We start from the raw sequence: 19,308 nt of genomic DNA on the forward strand, positions 1-19,308 counted from the left end.
CCCAGGCATGAGTTTGAGTCATGCCTCTTGAGGTGCTGCCCACATGAGGGAGTGAATAAAACTGGCCGCCCTCATTGGTGTTGTCTGCCTGCCTTGCACATGCCATCTAAGGGGACATGTCTGTGCTGTAATGACTTGTGCAGATTTGGGGGTTCCAGGGAGCCTTGTCCGTATCCCCAAACATCAAGGCTGCAGCTTATGAGGAAGATGAAGACTCCTGTAACAGAGGTGCAAGTCACAATTGCCAGGGTGCCAGGGAAGCCTTCCTGAGAGATGCATGTTTCCGCTGGTCTTTGATGGGTGACTGGAAAGTCAGGAGGTTGAGGATTGTGCAACAGGGCTGCGGGGATGGTGGAGACACAAAGGGCGGGGCCTGTCCGGAGCAGCAGGTGCCCAGAGTGGACAGCTGGGAGTGTGGAGCCTGAACTGGTGCAGGTCTGGAAGGACGACCTCCGCGATGAAGGCTTGGGAGTTGTTTCTGTGAGCTTTGGGACACATTGAGGGGACGTGGCGAGCCTGAGCGCCGTGAATGTTTCCTTCCTCTCTTAGTGCTCTCGGCCAGCCTGTGGCAGAGGGGTTAGTGTTTTCCCATTTCACCACATTGAGTTCAAACCCGTAGGCTGTGTGTTTTGACTTGATGCTGCGGCAGTGGATGACAGGGTGACAAGTGTGGCGTGAGAGCGAGATTCCAGGTGAGGAGACAGGCTCGGGCCCCACCGTGGACCAACGTGCAAGTCAGGGGGGAGTCCTGGAGTGCAGAACTTAAGGTCCATGGGGCAGTGGTCTGTGTTTTATTCTCTGGTGTTTCCCAAGCGTCTGGGATAGTAGATGCTCAGTAGTTGCTGAATGAATGAATGAATAAATGAGTAGATGAAGAAATTTAAGGAATTCCCCAATTTTGCTAATTAAAGATTATTTGGAGTTAGTCTCTTTGTTTATTCTGGAATGGGGGAGGGTTGGCCCTGCATTGGAATCAAGTCATCTAACTGGGAGATCTTCGTGAAGGGACCAGGAGCTTTGATTAAGGTTGGGGAGTTAGGGGTGGCTGAAGAAGGAAGGGGTAATTTCATGGCCTGGGAATTTTGCCAATGTGTGAGATCTTTAAAATATTAAAGATTTTGGCCACTTGAACGTAAAGAAATGGGTTTCAGGTCCACGGAGAAGCTATTTCACAGTTCTGCCTTGGGTCCTAGGCTGCTAGCCATTTGCCAGTAAAAGTCATCCCTCGGTGATGCCTGACCCAGAGGTTCCACCTACACTGGACCTAGCTCTTAAGGGAAGGTTCCGGAACCTCATTTGTCCTTTGCTCATTAATTTAAGTCAGAAGGATGGGGTTTTCTCATCAGGGTCATTATACAGCCCTCGCTATGTGATGATTTAACACTCTCTTCTGTTTACATATGAGAATGGTTAGAAAATGGCCATCTATTCTGAGAGTTTCTCAGAATTAGGGAGTACTGGAGGGCGAGTGTTTGATTAGGGATTGGGAACCTGCTGGGAGCAGATAGAGGCTAACTGTTGATCTTTCTGGTGGGTCTGGAGCCAGCTTTCATTACCTTCTTTTTTTTTTTTTTTTTTTTTTTTTTTCGGTACGCAGGCCTCTCACTGTTGTGGCCTCTCCCGTTGCGGAGCACAGGCTCAGTGGCCATGGCTCACGGGCCCAGCTGCTCCGCGGCCTGTGAGATCTTCCTAGACCGGGGCACGAACCCATGTCCCGTGCATCGGCAGGCGGACTCTCAACCACTGCACCACCAGGGAAGCCCTTTCATTACCTTTTGTCATAGAAACAGAGAAGAGACTTGACTGTCAGAGTAATCTTAGTAACCGCAGCTCTCAAGGAGCCGACAGTTCACTGGTGGGGTTAAAAGGGTGGGAAAAGGGACGAATCTCTTCCGCACAGTGGATGCAATACAGGAATGCAGGGCGCGGGAGCTGGCGCTGTGAGCCAGTGGGACGGGAAGTCGAGGACACATTCACTCGGGTCAGGATGACCAGGAGCGGACAGAGCTAAGAACGAGCCCCAAGCAGCTGGGTCTCCCCATTGTTGAGTGTCAGCCGAATTGCCAGGGTCTCCTAAGAGGAAAGTGCCCAGGGATTAGCTGACAGGGAAGACCGCACGCATGCATGTGTGTATGTATATTTCTGTAGTTCAGTGACTAGACTTAAGGTATACATAACATCTGGACGCGTTTCTTAGATAACATCTAGACATATTAAGAGTTTTCTTAGCCAACTTTGGACTGTTTTATACTTATTTCCAAATTAAGAATGAGAAAAATAATTTTTAAAAGTTTAGAGAATTGCTAAAGGTATTAGCCCATGTTGGTAGAGTGATGGTTTGATTGGGGTGTGATGGGAGTATCCAAGGTGAGACTATATGAATAGTAACCTACTTACCTCCTTTCCTCCCTCCCTCCCTCTTTCCCTCCCATCCTAAGGTTCTTTTTTTTCCTCAAGAAATTTAATGTACTTATGTAATTAAAACTACGGTAATACCAGGAGAAGTGATTTAAATTTTTTTTAGAAGATGTATAGATGGATGGATGGATGGATGATGTAAAAGTTTAGAAGCCTGCCAGCCTCTTTCTGAGCCCTTCTTCCCTGATTTCGCCCAGGCTCCCTTCCACACAAGAAAGTGCGTGTGGAGCACGCGCTCCTGGCCTTTCCTGTGCTCTCATGGGAGTTAAGCAGAAGTAGTTCCTGCAATGCAGGGCATTTGGTGTCCTGTATCATATGTTTGCTGTGTGTAATTTGACTGAGGTTTTCTTAAATAGCATCTTTTTCCAAGTGAGCATTAGGCTTAGTGTACTTTGAAATGTTCTAGAAACCATTTTTAAAAAAAATTTCAGTATTATGAGTAAGTAGAAGGTGTGGTACATAATGCAATGGAATATTACTCAGCCATTAAAAAGAATGAAATAATGCCATTTGGAGTAACATGGATGGACCTACAGATTATCATACTGAGTGAAGGAAGTTAGAGAAACAATATCTATTGCTTATATGTGGAATCTGAAAAGAAATGATACAAATGAACTTACAAAACAGAAACAGACTCACAGACTTACAGAAGGAACTTCTGGTTATGGGGGTGGGGGAGGAGATAGGGGCTTTGGGATTGACATGTACACACTACTGCATTTAAAATGGATAACCAACAAGGACCTGCTGTATAGCACATGGAACTCTGCTCAATATTATGTACCAACCTAAATGGGAGAAGAATTTGAAAAAGAATAGAGACATGTATATCTATAACTGAATCACTTTGTTGGACACCTGAAACTGTCACAACATTGTTAATCAACTATAGTCCAATATAAAATAAAAAGTTAAAAAAAGAGTTGGGGCTTCCCTGGTGGCGCAGTGGTTAAGAATCCGCCTGCCAATGCAGGGGACAGGGTTTGAGCCCTGGTCTGGGAAGAGTCTCACATGCCGCTGAGCACCTAAGCCCGCGAGCCACAACTCCTGAAGCCTGCGCGCCTAGAGCCCGTGCTCCGCAACAAGAGAAGCCACTGCTCGCCGCAACTAGAGAGAGCCCGCGCACAGCAACGAAGACCCAATGCAGCCAAAAACAAATAAATAAAATAAATTTTAAAAAAAGAGTGATTATATTTTTAGAACAAACTTAATTCTAATTTTGAAATACAATGATTGAAGAAATGGAGAGTTCTTGGCTCCCCTGGAGAGAAGTAAAGAAATGTGTGGGTGGAGATAGTCGTTACTGTCAGGCAGCGGTGAATGCTGGACCTAGAACGTTACTCTTCCTTCACTCAGTCCTCAAGAGCCCACAGATGCATGTGGAATTTTGTGTCTGTTTCATTTCACTGTAAATATTATGCCACGCACTTTACAGAATTTAGACCCAGAGGCCCTTGTGATCACGTCAGACCAGGCCCCTCATTTTCCAGGTTAAAAAACCCCAGACTCAAAAAAGTCGAGCATCTTGGCCGAAGCTGCAGGAAGCCTAGTGGGTTTTTAACTGCTTCACTGCTCTTGACCTGGGGAGGATGCTTCACTCTGAGCTAATCAAAGAGTCGAATTGACATCTTACTTAAGAAGGAATATTTAAGTGGAGCTTCTCAGGCTCCGGGAAGGGGCTTTCATAGAAGCTGCAGTTGCCCATCACTGCAAAGGAAAATAGCTGCTGAAGGAGACTTTTAACATTTCTTCACATTTTACTTTCTCGCTCACTGTTTGCATTCACCTTAGGAGTGGATGAGGGGAAACAGAAGCTGCAAGGGAGAGAGGGCACTGACTCCCAGCCCCCAGCGGTCCCGAGCCCAGCTATTCCCAGCTCACAGCTTCGTGTTCTTCTCTGAGCAGCTGATGGGAAAGGGAAGAGCGTGACTGGGAGGCCGGCTTCAGGAGTAAAGTACGCTGTGAGCGTTAGGGAAGAAGGTGCCAGGCAGGCTCAGATGGCAGGGGTGTGTGGGTTCCCTCACTCCTGATTCTTAACTTCGTGATTAAGTGTCATTAACAGCGTAATACTGGACGTCCGTCCTCCTTGCAGCAGTGGCTGAAACACTGGCCTTTAAGAAAAGTTATGTTATTGAAGAGCAGGCCTCCTTTTTGGTCCCCCATTTGAGTTTAGCAAATTTCAAATGATGTGACTTAGTTGTTCGGTCATCCTTTGTTATAATCACTAAAATAGCATTGATTTGATCATCAAGAAAGCTCTTATCTAGGGCTTCCCTGGTGGCGCAGTGGGTGGGATTCCGCCTGCCGATGCAGGGGACACGGGTTCGTGCCCCGGTCCGGGAGGATCCCACATGCCGCGGAGCGGCTGGGCCCGTGGGCCATGGCCGCTGAGCCTGCGTATCCGGAGCTTGTGCTCCGCAACGGGAGAGGCCACAACAGTGAGAGGCCTTGCGTACCGCAAAAAAAAAAAAAGAAAGAAAGCTCTTATCTAAATGCTTCTGTCAGGAGCACTTATTTAAAAGCAGAACTAGAAGCATAGTATGTCTATTTCTAGATTGGTATCCTGATGATTTAAATAACAGCCAGCCTGTTGAACAAGGAAGTAACTAAAGTAAGTGAAACTGGGTTAGTTTTGGTTTTACAGGGAATCTAGGGTAGGGATGGGAGGAAGTTCATATTTTGCCCCTAGAAAATCTGATTTTATATTAAAAAACAAATTCAGAATATTTTAGAATTACCATTGGTTTGTATTTGTTTCATGTAACCGTAGTTTTTAAAACTGAATATAGAATCGGCAGAGTTAATTGTTTCATTTTTGTGTGCTTAAAATGTGACTTAGAGCAGCCGTCCCCAACCTTTTTTGGTACCAGGGACCGGTTTCGTAGAAGACAGTCTCCTTCCACGGGCTGGAGTGGGTGGGGGTGGTCAGGCGGTGATGCGAGCGATGGGGGCAGCAGTTGAAGCTTCGCTCGCTTGCCCGTCGCTCACCTGCTGCTGTGCGGCCGGGGTCTTAACAGGGTGGAGGCCCCCTGACTTAGAGGGAACTCTCATTATTGTGACAGAAAACACTGATTCCCTAGGCCTTGTCTCTTTAAAACAGTAGCTAAAATTGACAGATGTTTGTATGTTTTCCCTGAATACCGTTTGCATCCAAAGTTCCCAGTAAAAATAGATAAGCTTAATGTACTCCTGGTGGTTTTATGTCAGAGGTCTGGTCTAGTTTTTACAAACAGTAAATCTTAGCGCTGGAACTCTAACGTTAGAAATACTTTAAAGGTTTTCATATAGTATTTACATTTCATAAAGTAACACAATATAACGAGGGGTAGGAGCCTATGTTCGGATTCTTGAAGTCCTGGGTTTGTTTCTCTTTTTCACGAGGTGTTCTTTCCCGGGCTCTTAACTTTCCTGAGCATCCAGGTCTTACTTAATAGAGATAATAATACAAGTCTACTGTCTTCTCTGCAGCCCTTGGGACACATATGTTTTGGAATTAAGAATCTCTCAGAGTTGAGAAAGAGAACAGTGTGTATACACTGTGATACACGCTCTGGTGAGGTCTGGGCAGCCCCCCATCATCAAGCACATGGGGATTTCTGCAGCCATATGTTCAAGGACCCACACCAAAGGGATCAATAAAGACTATTAGTAGCCTCAGGTCAGGTCTTATCGCCAATGATTTTTTCTGACCAAGTTTTGAAAAAATATTTGGAATTTCAGAGCTGTTTTTAGCTTTTTGTGGATAAGGGGTTATGGACCTGTATTGCCCTCCCAAGCACAGCACAGAATAATCTCTCAATAGATGATGCCAGAGACAATGACATGGTACATGGTGATGATAGAAGGCTGTCCTAGTAAGTATTTGAAATAAACACCTCTGCATTTTCAAGGGAAAATGTCCTTACATTGGTCTTTATATTGCATGTTGTTGACACATAGGCCCTTGAGAATGTCTCCTCTCTGACAAGGGTTTAGTATTTAGTTGTAAGTTCTTAAGTAGTAATTACTTAGAAATATTAATCCACAAAACATAGTGAATATTAGGTAGTAGGGGCTTATGGCAGAAAATTACTTTAGAGGTTGTACGGGATGGCCAGACTCGGCCACGTGAGTGAGGGTAGAAAAGGCAACAGTGGCCAGTTCCCGAGACGTGTGGTCCAGGCGTGGTGTTGTTTGCTGGTTCACCTCCCCCCGTTTTGCTCTCTATTATAATAGTGTCACTTACCCAATAGCCTGAACTGTTCTGAAGCAAAGCAGCTCTTTCCTTCCTCAGTTTGCCACCTGTGTGCCAGCTCTGCTGACTTGAAGAGGCAGTGGAGACTAGAGGTTAAGAGAATGGACCCTGCTTCCTGGGTCCAGGTCCACAGACTGGCTCTTCCACTTGGTAGCCGTTGGTCCTGCGTCTTCATGTATGAAACAGAGTCACGATGTATCCCCATCCAGCTCTCCGTGAGGACTGGTGGTGTAGTGTACGTCAGGGCCGGCTTCAGTAGCAGGTGCTCAGACAGCAGCGCAATTATTCGTTAAGAGATGAGCATTATCATACTGCCGTCGTCACGTTCAATCTTATAATTACATTACAAGCAGGGAGCTAAGCAATCTGAGATTTTCTGCACAGCTGACATTTTGACTTAGATGCTGAGAAGGATTATCTGTGTTTTAAGTCTTGGCGGCTCACTTTGGAGCGATCTTGACCTTGGGGCTATCATGGTGCCTGTTAGAAGACACTGTACAGAGGAACGAGCTTGCCCCACATTCCGCGAACAAGGAGGGGGCGCTGTCGGCCTCCCAGCCTTGCTCTTCTGCCTGTGAACCAGGTGCCCTGGGAAGGACTGGCTTTTGCCCTTTTTCCTCGAGCCGGCTGCAGAGAGCAAGTTGTTGTTCAGGTGAAGGTCACAAGGCAGGGAGAGGGCAGCTGCCACCATGGCTGAGTCAGGGAGGGGGCCGGCTGGACTAGCGTGATGGAGCCCCTGGCTTGCAAATACTTTTATGTTTTAGATGGAAAGATTCCACAAGCTTGTCTTTCAAATGCTCCTTGGGCAGGTACGTTCATTCAGGATTCCTTGGCGATCTGGGAAACATTCTCAGACTTAATGAGAAGCAAAAGCCTCCTGGGGAAGTTTGGTTTTGAGTATGAGCTAGATTTCACAATTGTCTGTGACTGTTTTTAAGAAGTGCTTGGAATTTGTAGTCTTCTTTGAATTACTTTCATGTTTGTTGGAAATATAATTTCACTTGGTATTTATAATTCTGTGAAAAGGAACCACTAATAAAAGAAAAATTGTAACCCTGAGTGATTGGTTCATAATAGCTTTTATTTCCAATTTATGCTTTCTGAAGCAACTTTTCTTGGGCTTGAAAAAACAAATTCTTATTTTTTAAAAACGACTGTGTTTTGCTCCCTCCAGCTCTTTCTACCAAATAGTGTTTGTCTTTTACTTTTTGAAATTGTGCCCTTACTTCAAGTCTGTATTGAGTCATCAGTGCTCATCAGGTTTGCTGTTTACCAAACCTCGATTTTTCTTTTTACACTATGTTGGGGAGTATACAGCAGATACTATAGCTGTAGTTTAAAAAAAGAGTCTCCTAGTCTTTCATGCAGATCTGATAGGGAAGTGGACAGTGGCATAGATGTACTTACGTATCTCTCAACTCTTTTCAAGCTTAATATACTTGATCCTAGTCTTCTGCCTGGTGCTGGCCTCATATCGAAAGGCACATTCCATTAACTGTATCCGTTCTTTGAAGTTGAGACATCTTGAAATTATCATTGGGTATTTCTTTACGAGAGAGACAGGACCTGTGTTCTGTAATACGTAGTAAGAGACTGTCATATAAACAGCAGCTTGATATCAGGTGGTGAATGTGGTATTACCTACTAATGGTGATACTGAAGGTCTCTCTCTCTCTTTTTAATCTGAAGAAAGAAAAATAATATACTAAGTGCACTGGTTAAAAAGCAATGGAATATTCATAGCCTGTGCTACCAAAGAGCTTGACATTAGATGGAAGCTGTCTCTGGTGACAGTTTGTGGGTGGGGATGGCTTGTGTGCTCTATACCTGCCACGCCAGGATATTAAGGTGCTTGACAACTCACAGGCCCCCATTATTATCCCCACTGAGCAGGCGAGAAGCTGCGGCTCAGAAGGGCTACCCCGTGTCTGTGGGGCAGAGGGCTAGACGTGAAAGGTAAAGAGGGAGCTTTTCAGAAGGGCTGGGAGGTGGACAGACAGAAGACAAATGGATCCACAGTAGGAATCACTTGGATAGTGTGACCCCGGGTGACCCCGGGTGACTGGCAGAGCGTGGTGCTGACAGAGGCTCAGAAATAAACTATGGTAATAGGGTAAGCGTGTACCTGTAGCCTGAGCAGCCGCTGCGCTGCGAGGCGTGACCTCCGTACCCCACCCTGTCCTCCCACACGCGCGTACACACACACACACACACACACACACACCCCTGCTCATTCTACAAGGCTCTTTACGGAGGACCACCGGGGATTTATTCAGGTTCGTGAGCCATTTTATTTACACGCATTACTGACTTTGCTAAGCCCTATGCAGAAAGGACCATCAGTCAGACCGGAAGGTGACTGGTGTGGAGCAGAAGAGGACGAGTCCGGCTGTCCCTGGACAGGCCTTCAGCAGCTGCCTCTTTTTATCTAGATGTCTGTCAGCACAACTGATCTCTCAGTGGTGGAGGTAACAAAGGGCAAGGGATCACTTTTGTAGCAATGAACCTCACATTAACGCCCCTTTTATTTATTTACTTTAACTGAAATATAGCTGGCATGCAGTGTTAGGTTAGTGCCAGGTGTACTCTGCAGTGACTTGGCATTTGCATACATTGTGAAACAATCACCGGGTAAATGTAGTGCCCAGCTGTCCACACACAGTTATTGCAGTGTTATCCACTGTCTTCCCCAAGCTGTGCATTGCATTCCCCACCCTAAGGCCCCCTTAATTTTGCAGTTAGTGGAGGGCTGTGACTGGGCCCCTTCCAGGTTGCCCTCTAGACCACAGTCCTAGCTGTGCGACTCCAGGCAGGTCTTTAGTCCAAGATTGTTTTGATCTGCATCCTTAGTTACCATGGCTACTAATTGCAGAATCCGAGGTGGCCTTCAGTACTTTGCAACACATGAACAAATGTCTTCAGATATTCAAATATCTTTTAAGGAAAGTTTCTGGCTAAAGACGTCACTGACTTCGTTTTTGGCTGGTTATCTCCTGTCCATCAGAAGGAGACGAATGTGTATTTGATGTTGTCTTAAATATGTTGTGTGATGATGTTGGCGTTTTGCAACTTCTCAAGTGCAGTAGCCAGTGAACTACTCAGCCCCAGCTGTGACTTAAAAACGTTGGGTTGCCCTGCTTTACTTTTACTCTTTTTCTTTAGTGTGGTGGATTTCAGCTAGCAAGAACTCTTATGTCTTTAAGTTCATGGGATGTTTAGCTTTCACAACCAGCTTAGTTTATAGAATGAATTATCCTCGAAGACCAGGACAGAGGCATTTAGCTGTTTTGTTTTCCTGGGTTTTACTTACATGTTTCAAGTCTTTTAGAAGAGACAGAAAAACATGAACTCTGTAGTTAAACTTCAATTGTCTGAGTTGTGAAGCTTTGAGCCTTATAAAAATGTTAAGTTAAATTGCTCCTCTGTGACTTGACTACCACTATCTCACACAAAACCCAGGCAGTTTTGTTGGCTCAGTCATGCATAAACTGAGGTGAGATTTAATTTAATCATTATTGCATGTAATATTTATACCTAGACAGACTTGCACTATTAAAGTAAGAGCTGATCAAAATCGTGGTGGGAAAGCTGACAGAAGATGTAATTCTCAACGTGTTAGATTACTGTCCGGTCGCTCCCAATTTTTTTTCTCCCTTGTTTCTTGTTTCTTAGAGAGTTTAGATAAGAGACTGTATCGTTAATGGATAGCCCTAAAACTGATGGAGGCAGGCATGGTTTTTATGGCATGTATATCTGTATTTCATTGTAGGTGCTGGACTGGATTGAGAACCATGGAGAAGCATTTCTGAGCAAACATACAGGCGTGGGGAAATCTCTCCATCGCGCCAGAGCTTTGCAGAAACGTCATGAAGATTTTGAAGAAGTAGCACAGGTAAAACAATGGCTTTTACTATTTTCTTCCATAAATACCTGTGTGGTTGGTTTTGAATTACAGTTTTAACCCCACCTCTGTTGACTTAGCTTTAATGACGTAGGTTTGAAGGTGATTCAGAGAGAATGCTCAGATTTCAGATGAAGCTGTCATGGCCCGGCCGGAAGATGATTTAGACGGTTGACCCTTTCATAAATGCGGAGTTCTTGAAGCAGACAAATGTCTTGGATATTTTTGCCATATTTATGGTACAAGTGTCTGTTGACGAGTTTGTAAAATTCCAGTTCATAATCAGGGAATAACAGTCCTTGAATTTCTGTAATGATGGGCCAGCATTTCTTTTCCCTTTTCTGTTTCTTTTAAAGTCATGTGCTTCAGAAACAGGAGGCAGGGGTGTGGTGTGTTAAGAGCATGAGATTTGTGGAGTTGGAATGTTGGCTGTAATGCTCACCAGCTGTGTGGCTTTGGAAAAGTCTCTTAACCTTTCTGAGCTTAACTTTTTTACCTGAAAAGTAGGCACAGTGAGGGCTGCTGGAGAGGAAGTAAGGTGTGTGTGATAGTGTCATGTATGGCATCTCGCCCAGGTCTTTCCCACATTGGTAAATGTGCCTTTCATTTAGTTTTGTGTTTTGAAAGAAAGAGGAGTGAAGGAGGGAGAGATTACCATGCCATGATATATATGTGGAAGCTATAGGAGCTAGGGTAGAAGTTGTTTTAAAAAGAAATTGTAGGATGCATCCAAACTGAGACACATTATGGTTAAAACGGAGGAACACCAAAGGCAGAGTCTCAACAAGGAGAGAGAAATAACAAAATCACAAGCGTGAGAATGACTCTTAGCTGACTTCTCACCAGTAACTGCAGATTCTGGAAGACAGTGGGATGGAGACCTGAGGGAAAGGAACTCTGAACCTGGAATCCCACACCCAGTGGAGCTGTCATTCAACGGTGAGAATAAAATATAGACCAAGACCAAGAGAGTTTACCATTCACTTACTTACAGGAGAACTGAGGTGTGTAGTTTAGTCAGAGTAGTGGAAGCACCCGCTGTAATTTAAACTCCGCGAGTGCAGGGATCTTGTGTTGTTCACTTCTCTGTCACTAGCGCCTAGAACAAGGCTGGCGCGGTGCAGCTAAGCGTCCAGCAGTATTCGTTGAACGAGTTAATTTAATGAATGAAAAGGAAATATGAGAAGAAAGGCTTGAGGTCAATAATGAACACAGAAATTGGTAAATACGTTTGTAAATCAAAGGATTGACCATTTAGACACAAGACGGTAGAGTTGGGCGGTAGTTAAAAGCAAGACGGAGCAAAGCCCCGGAGCCTTGAACACAGAAGGTGGAGAGGTGTCCTGAGGAGGTTGGCAGGAGGTGTTGCTTATCTTAGATTTGTCAAGACAGGGGTGCGTGTGAGCGTTTTGGAATGACTACTAAATGCAGGGATAGAAAACACCGCTTCCCGTAAGTATAAAGAGAAAAGAAATACAGAAAACCAGATAAGTAAAAACTCAGGAAAATGGGCCTAGTGGAAGCAAAAGAAAGGAGAACAACAAAAATCATGTCGGAAATCACAAAATAAGATGTAGCAATTTGTCCCCAAATAGCAGTAATTAAAGTCAATGCAAAATAGATTATACTTGTTAAAAGAAAGATTCTCTGATTGAATAGTTTTTTAAAAATCATACTGTGTATTGTTTTCAAAGGGCAAACCTAAAACATAAATACCCAGGAATTTTGAAAGTATGTAAAGTGTTAGAAGAAGATCCACCAGGCAAATATTAAGCAAATGAAAACTGGTATAGGAATATTGGTGTTAAGCAAATAGACGTGAAAGCATAAAGACGTCATTAGAAATAAAGAGAGCCTTCAGTTATAAAAGGGGGAGTGTCAATATACATCTAACGGTTTAGTCTCAAAATCTGTAATGCCAACATAAGCAGGAGTGGGTGCGTCCCTGGGTTTTACATGACAGAGGGTTCAGGAAACTGATGTGAGATAGAGTCATGAGATAAGAAAGCAAACTGCACTTCAGTCCTGTTCAGGGAAAATGCCTTTAAAAAGTTACCTCCTTTAGGGCTTCCCTGGTGGCTCAGTGCTTGAGAGTCCGCCTGCCGATGCAGGGGACGCGGGTTCGTGTCCCGGTCCGGGAAGATCCCACATGCCGCGGAGCGGCTGGGCCCGTGAGCCATGGCCGCTGAGCCTGCGCGTCCGGAGCCTGTGCTCCGCAACGGGAGAGGCCGCAACAGTAAGAAGCCCGCGTACAGCCAAAAAAAAAAAAAAAAAAAAAAGTTACCCCCTTTACACTGTAAAAGTCTCTGTATGTAAAGTTAAAGTGACACCCAGCCTCGTGCATTCTTGATCTTAGAAGCGGGATGGAAGAGGCTCCGTGTTCAGCGGCCTTGCCGCACCAGGATGGGTCTCTGGATTTCTCTTTTCTGCATTACGTGTGATGTCCCTACTTAAGGTTGCTGGCAAATATTTTGCCTTCCTCTCGTAGCAGAAAAAATGTGGAAAATGTGTTCCATCTCCCCTTGGTTTTTCCATAAGATAAGCTACTGCTCTGTAGCCTTGTGGTTTGAGGATGGATGTGAGATTTGGATCCTCTGAGCAAAGACTTAAGGCGCCAAAGAATCTAAGAGGTGGGACTGCAAACAACCAGACCCAGAGCAGGCTCCTGCCCCAAGTAGCAAGGTCACCCGTGACTGTGGGCTCGGTTCCAGTGTGAAGGCGCTGGCCCGCTGAGTGTCCTCGTGTGCGTCCAGCACCTGTTGACCCCTGCCTCTAATTCCTGTGGTGCCTTCTGTGGCGACCCTCGCCCTATCTTTTCATGGTAATCTTACTTCTTCAGATCTAAGATGACAATCAAAGCCGTCAACACAGGGGCTCAGGGGGCAGCAAGAGGGAAACACTTTCTTTGTCGGGCACGTTTGCGTCTTGAGGTTTCTGGGGCGAGCCCCAGAGCGGAGGGAGGACTGCCTTTACCCCTGGTTCAGAGAAAGGCAGGGGCCTGTCAGCTTCCGCCGCTCCCCGGCCGGGTCTCACTGCTTTCTTATCATCTTTGGCATTTTGACCCTGGGACTCTAAGGGGTACCTGACCCTCTTTTCCTTAAATTGAGAGTCCTTAAGCCCAAGTCTGAACTGTGCATGAAAAAACAAAAACCTTAAACGCAAACACCTTTTGCTCACTTTGCAAACATCTGCACCCGGTTTCCCTCCCTCTGGTCTTCATATAATCACCAGTCGTGTGCCAGGGGTTCATTCTGCCGGGGCCTGGGGAGCCACGCACAGACACCCAGCCTCCCCTCTCCGCGGGCCTCTCTCCTTTGCAAACCCGCCGGGGGGCAGGCTCTGAGCGCTCCGCCCTGGACCTGGCCGTGCACTCATTTCCACCCCCTGCTGGGACCTGGCCCCTCACTTCTGGCCTCTTGGCCCAGCATCTCCAGCTTCTCCTTCTCTTCGTTCTTTTCCTTCTGGCATGAAATGTTTATAGGCCCTCCCGTCACTTGGAGAATGTCGCTTGATGCTGGTGCATGTTTTAGATACCGCTGGTTCAGAGGGAGTGTTGTGCACTTTAGCTCCATCGCCCCTGGCACCGGCCTTCCGGTTTCTGCGTCCCTGGCTGATAAAACTGTAGCCAGGAGGCACACAGGGACGTGCCGTTGCCCAGAGTGGGCATTCAGCAGTCTGTCGTGGTTGGCTGTGAACGGGACCAGCCCCTCCTGTATGATAAATCCCGTCCACTTGCCTCAGGGTGAAAGGCTCTGGTCCTTTCTGTCCGCAGACACACGTCCAGCTCAGTGTGTGTCGTGTGACAGGGCCCGAGTGGTCCCTGATGGGGTTCTGGAGCCCGGTGCTCGCTGCCCGTGTACCTGCAGAAACTGCGCATCACGGACCCACTTCAGGCTTTTTCTGAAAGGAACGTGCCCTGCCTCAGAGGACACCGGGGGGCCACCCTGGACCCCTCTGTGATAAGAACAGATTAAGAGTAAGCTGGGAGGGGGCTGTAGACCTGAAGAAATAGAGTGGGCTTCTCTCTCTAGCCCCCCCAGCTTGTTTAATAAAGATTCTTTGAGGGGCATAAGAGGGAGGAGGGTAGGGTTTTAAGCCAGGAGAGGTCTGTCGTGTGAAGTGGCTGCACAAGGAGCCGGGCTTTATTAAGACCACGTGCAGCGGACTCGGGCTAGACAGACAGCGGCCTGGGTATCGAGCCAGATTACACTCTGTGTTTGTAGCTTCATTCATGGAAAGCTGTCTGCCTCTTCCCAGAGAAGACGACGTCAGTCTTGCTCTCGTGCAGGGGCGAGGCCACTGGAGGGAATGCCTTCCCCACCTTTCCTTCTCTACCCTCGCGTCTTCGATTGCTTTCTGTCCAAACAAAGTATAATACAAGTCCTACGGCAGAGGGAGGTCTACGGTCATGCTTTAGATGTATGTATGTTTTGGACAGAATGGCCTTTGGAGGCACCTTAAAAACAGGAACAGAGAGGCATCTTTAGTGCTTAAGAAAGAGCCTTTTCTCATTTTCTGAAACGTACTCACAAAGGTAAAACACATTTTGGGTTTAGGGAAAAGAAATTTCTTTTTCATAGTTAAGTTTAAGGTGAGTTAGTGTGTGTCTTGGGGTTGTGTTTTGAAGGGTTCTTTGTAGAATGAATTCTAAATTGTCTCTAGACAATCTTTAGTTTCAAGATACTGAATTAGCAGTTTATTTAATGAATTTTTCTTAAAGTCAGCTTCTTCAAAACATGACATGGTAAAGTAACATGACAGAGATTCAGAAACGAAGTGTCAGAAGTCTTATGGTTGAATTCATTTAAAACCTCCTAAATATAGATTATTGTGTAGAACGGTTCTAGTGTTCTGAGAAGGGGGAACCCGAAAAGAGCCTCTTGTGTCCTTGGCGGCAGCGAGCTGTGCAGCCGGTGTGACTTCTGCAGGCCCTCGACTTCGCTGCGAGGCCCCTGGTCTCAGCTGTTTCAGACACTGCTAGAGCCACATCAGGAAGCGTTGGACCATTTCTGCACACGGTTCGGCAGACCCGAGAACCCCCTCATGACTAATCTGAAGATCATTCCTTCTGTATGTCGTACAGTGATTGTTGAGTAGATAGATCCTATCCGATGACGCCACGCTGATGAATTTCTAGAGCACAGCAGACGCAGCCACGTTGCACGTTCACGCAGGAGCTTTAAAAAAGAAATGAACAATGCTTTCCACGTGAGGCTTTTTGCAAATGACTGGGCAAGGAAGGTGCTCTTTGACAGTCACCTGCTCTTCTACCTTCTAAATAATTGTCCAAGTTTAGCGTCCCTTTTTAGATTTAAAAAGCTATGAGTACAGCAGCCAGGAAAGCTGAGAAAATTCTGGTTCAAGGAAGAAGCTGGTTTTGAGAGCACAGAAGATGTCTCTAATAGGAGTCAGTACATCTCTGGCATAGCATCTTCCCGTAGGTGCCTTCTCTCATGTCTGCTTGTCCCCTGGGATTCAAATCACCTTCCAAAGACGTAAACATCTCAAAGTTGTTCTCCAGGAAGCCATTTCTGTCAGTAACTTTTTTTGTGTGCGATATAATTAACGTGTCTTCCAGGATAAAGAAGTGTGGCATTCGGGAAAGCAGGAGACCTTAATCATTCATTCTGGATTTTCAGAAGCTAATCAGGCCAATTCTCTAACCCCCGGGGTCTCTCCTGAGCTCATTCATCTTTTGCAGGGAGGATGCTCTGAGCACAGCATGTGGGCACTTTCGGCACACCCGAAATTCAGGCGTGACATGCTTGTGTTTTCCTCCTTTCCTAAGATCAAGAAAACCCATCTTTTTTTTTTTTTTTTTTTAACCAGTTTCTAAATATAGCCTCTGGCCATCTTGCGTAAGACCCAGGCTGTAGCTGCTGTGGGTGGTAGGGAGAGAAGGTCTGATCCTCCTTTGAAAGGCTCTTCTGTTTCTTGAGACCTAGGACATTGTGCAATTTTAATTTATTTCTCAAGAAAAAAGGAAACTCTTTGGGCGCACCCCGGCCTGGCCCTACAGTATATCTCCTTCAGTCCTCGCTGCAGGGATTGGTACCCCACCCCATGGACCAGGAACTGGGCCCCGGGGGAGATGCCCTGGGGACAGGGCAGTGGGTGGAAGAGGGGACTCCATGCTCTTCAGACCCAAAAACAGCCTCCTTTGCTTGACGCCTCCTCCCTGCTGTAAGTCTAAGATTGAGTGACTCAACCTTCCCTTCTGAGAGGACCGCTGGCCGAGGCCTTTGTTTTGGGGACAGTCCCAGCTCTCCTGACTGCTGGCTGAGTTTCTGCACCTCTTTGTCTCCGTGTTCTGGCTTACAAAGTAGAAGTGAAATCGTGTCCTTGTCACAAGGCTGCTTCGGGGCACAGAGCAAGTGCTCCAAAGCTAGTGTTTCTCATCCGTATGTTTATGAACACACGGAGATCCATTTCTTCCATGGCCAAAGGATCCAGGGTAGGTTCTGTGCACAGGGAGGCCTTGGCCTTGGGTTTCAGACAGGCCGCGGGCTAACCCTAGCTCCAGCAGCACCTACTGCTGTGCCGAGGGAGAGCCACGGAGACCTTCCTACTGGCTCAGGGTCTTCAAGCGTAAAATGAGAGGTGAGACGAAATGAGTGCTGTTTCGTGTCCCAGATCATTCAGAAATGCACGTCTTCCTTTGGGACGTTGATTTACCTGCTGGCCAAGAGGCGGAAAGCCTTCAGAATTGGCATGTGTTGGGAGGCTCTGTCACCTGCAGATCCACTTACTAAACTCGAGAGGGAAGCGGCTTTACGGCTATAGAGACAATAGATGCGAGAACAGGACTCGGCTCTTAACAGGTGTGTACGTGCAGCGTACAGCGTGCTACGCTGTCTGCTCCGTCCAGCACCGAGGCCCCGTCGCGCCTCTGCTCAGAGCTGCAGAGCACGGTCCTGGGAGGCCCCACAGGGAAGCGTGGATCCCCATAAAGCCACCATCCCCAGGAATGTCGCCTCACTGTGCGGCCTCTGATGAGTGGAGGCCTCTGGGGGCAACGTGTGCAGAACCTGCCCAGCAGGAACCTTGAGGCTGGTAGCTGCCCATCGTGAGGAGAGCTTTCTCTGTGCCCAGGGGCTGTGCTGAGGGGCCGGAGGCCAGCCTCCCCGGAGGGAAGAACTAGGTCAGGGGTCCGCAAGCGGTACCGGTCTGCGGCCTGTTAGGAACGGGAGGTGAGTGGAGGGCAGGCGAGCGAAGCTTCCTCTGCCGCCCCCATCACTAGCGTGACCGCCTGACCATCCTCCCTCCATCCCCCGGCCCCATCCGTGGAAAAAGCATCTTCCACGAAACCGGTCCCTGGTGCCACAAAGGTTGGGGACCGCTGGACTAGGTGACAGAATCTGTGGACAGTGCTCAGGACCTGTTCCCTAGGTGAAGGCTGTTCTTTAAAAATCTGCTCTGTGTGTGTGTGTGTACATACATACACATCATATCTTTTTAATAAACTTTCTTAGACAACTTTTAGATGTACAGAAAAATGGTGGGGCTTCCCTGGTGGCGCAGTGGTTGAGAGTCCACCTGCCGATGCAGGGGACACGGGTTCGTGCCCCGGTCCGGGAAGATCCCACATGCCGCGGAGCGGCTGGGCCCGTGAGCCATGGCCGCTGAGCCTGTGCGTCCGGAGCCTGTGCTACGCAGTGGGAGAGGCCACAACAGTGAGAGAGGCCCGCGTACCACACACACACATAAAAATGGTGAAGATGATATGGAGAATTCTCATACCCTGCACCCAGTTTCCCGTTATCAAAACTCACACCGTTCTTTAGTGCGGTACATTTGTTATCATTAATAAGCTAATATTGATCTAATATCATACTAATAATATATAATATTATACGAATGTAATATTGAACCGATACTGTTAGGATTAATAACTAATACTGATGAACTGAAGTCCGTACTTCGTTCAGGTTTCCTTCTTTTCCCCCGTTCGGGGCCCCATCCCGGATCCACGCTGCATGTGGTTGTGAGGCCCCCTGAGTCTCCTCGTGGCCCCGACATTTTCCGTCGCTTCTTTTTGTGTCGTCGTCGATGGCTTCCTTATCCCTCATCGTTACCGCATCGCTGTGATTCTCATTCCTAGTTTAACTCCTCCCTCGTCCGTCTGGCCACGAGGAGGGCTGAGAGGAGGGCTGATCCTATCCAGCCTGAGGCTGTGGGTCACCACTGCGACACCCAGGTACTGACGTGACAGTCTTTCTGTCCTGTCCTTCGGAATCTCCCAGGTGGTTTGATAATCTGCGTGAAGGGCTTCTTGTCACAAAGTCACCGCTGGCCAGAGTCGTGCAGGACGGAGAGTGGACTTTTCTGAAAAGTGCTTTTGTCGTTCCAGAACTCTTTTGAAGTGGGCAGGTGCACTGTCTGCTCTGCGCAGGAGTCAGGACAGCTTAGCTTCCCAGTGGGTCACGGTGAATATATACAAAACCCTTTAACTGTGCTTTGAAGCTCTGCAGTCAGATTGGGAATGACTGCTTTTCAGATGAGGCCACGTAATTGATTTCAAAGACTCTGTAAAGTGTGCACATAGACATTTTCCGAGTCTGGCCATGTCGGTCAGTCTTACGGGGTTCTTTGACGTCTCTCCCATCATTTCTAGGAGTTCTGAAGGATCCTTTGTTAGTAGTGCAGAACATTCTTGTGAGACTTGGATAGTACCAAGAAAGAAAAGTCCCCTGAAGATGGTTTTCCAGAGGGACAGGGAGAAGGGGGTGACTGTCAGCCCTGCAGCGTGTGA

At 47.1% G+C, this 19,308-nt stretch overlaps 1 protein-coding gene across 6 annotated transcripts in view; it reads left to right on the top strand.

Moving 5' to 3' along the window:
- The window catches only part of TRIO (trio Rho guanine nucleotide exchange factor), a 369,954-nt gene that overhangs the window by 190,624 nt on the left and 160,022 nt on the right, over positions 1 to 19,308 (top strand). For all 6 annotated transcript variants that reach the window (XM_067730390.1, XM_067730392.1, XM_067730389.1 and 3 more), the window contains one exon: positions 10,425 to 10,547. In XM_067730390.1, the coding sequence (XP_067586491.1) occupies positions 10,425 to 10,547 (123 nt within the window). The remainder of the gene's footprint in view (positions 1 to 10,424; positions 10,548 to 19,308) is intronic.

This window comes from Pseudorca crassidens, chromosome 3 (assembly GCF_039906515.1).
Source record: "Pseudorca crassidens isolate mPseCra1 chromosome 3, mPseCra1.hap1, whole genome shotgun sequence".
NCBI classification, from domain to species: domain Eukaryota; kingdom Metazoa; phylum Chordata; class Mammalia; order Artiodactyla; family Delphinidae; genus Pseudorca; species Pseudorca crassidens.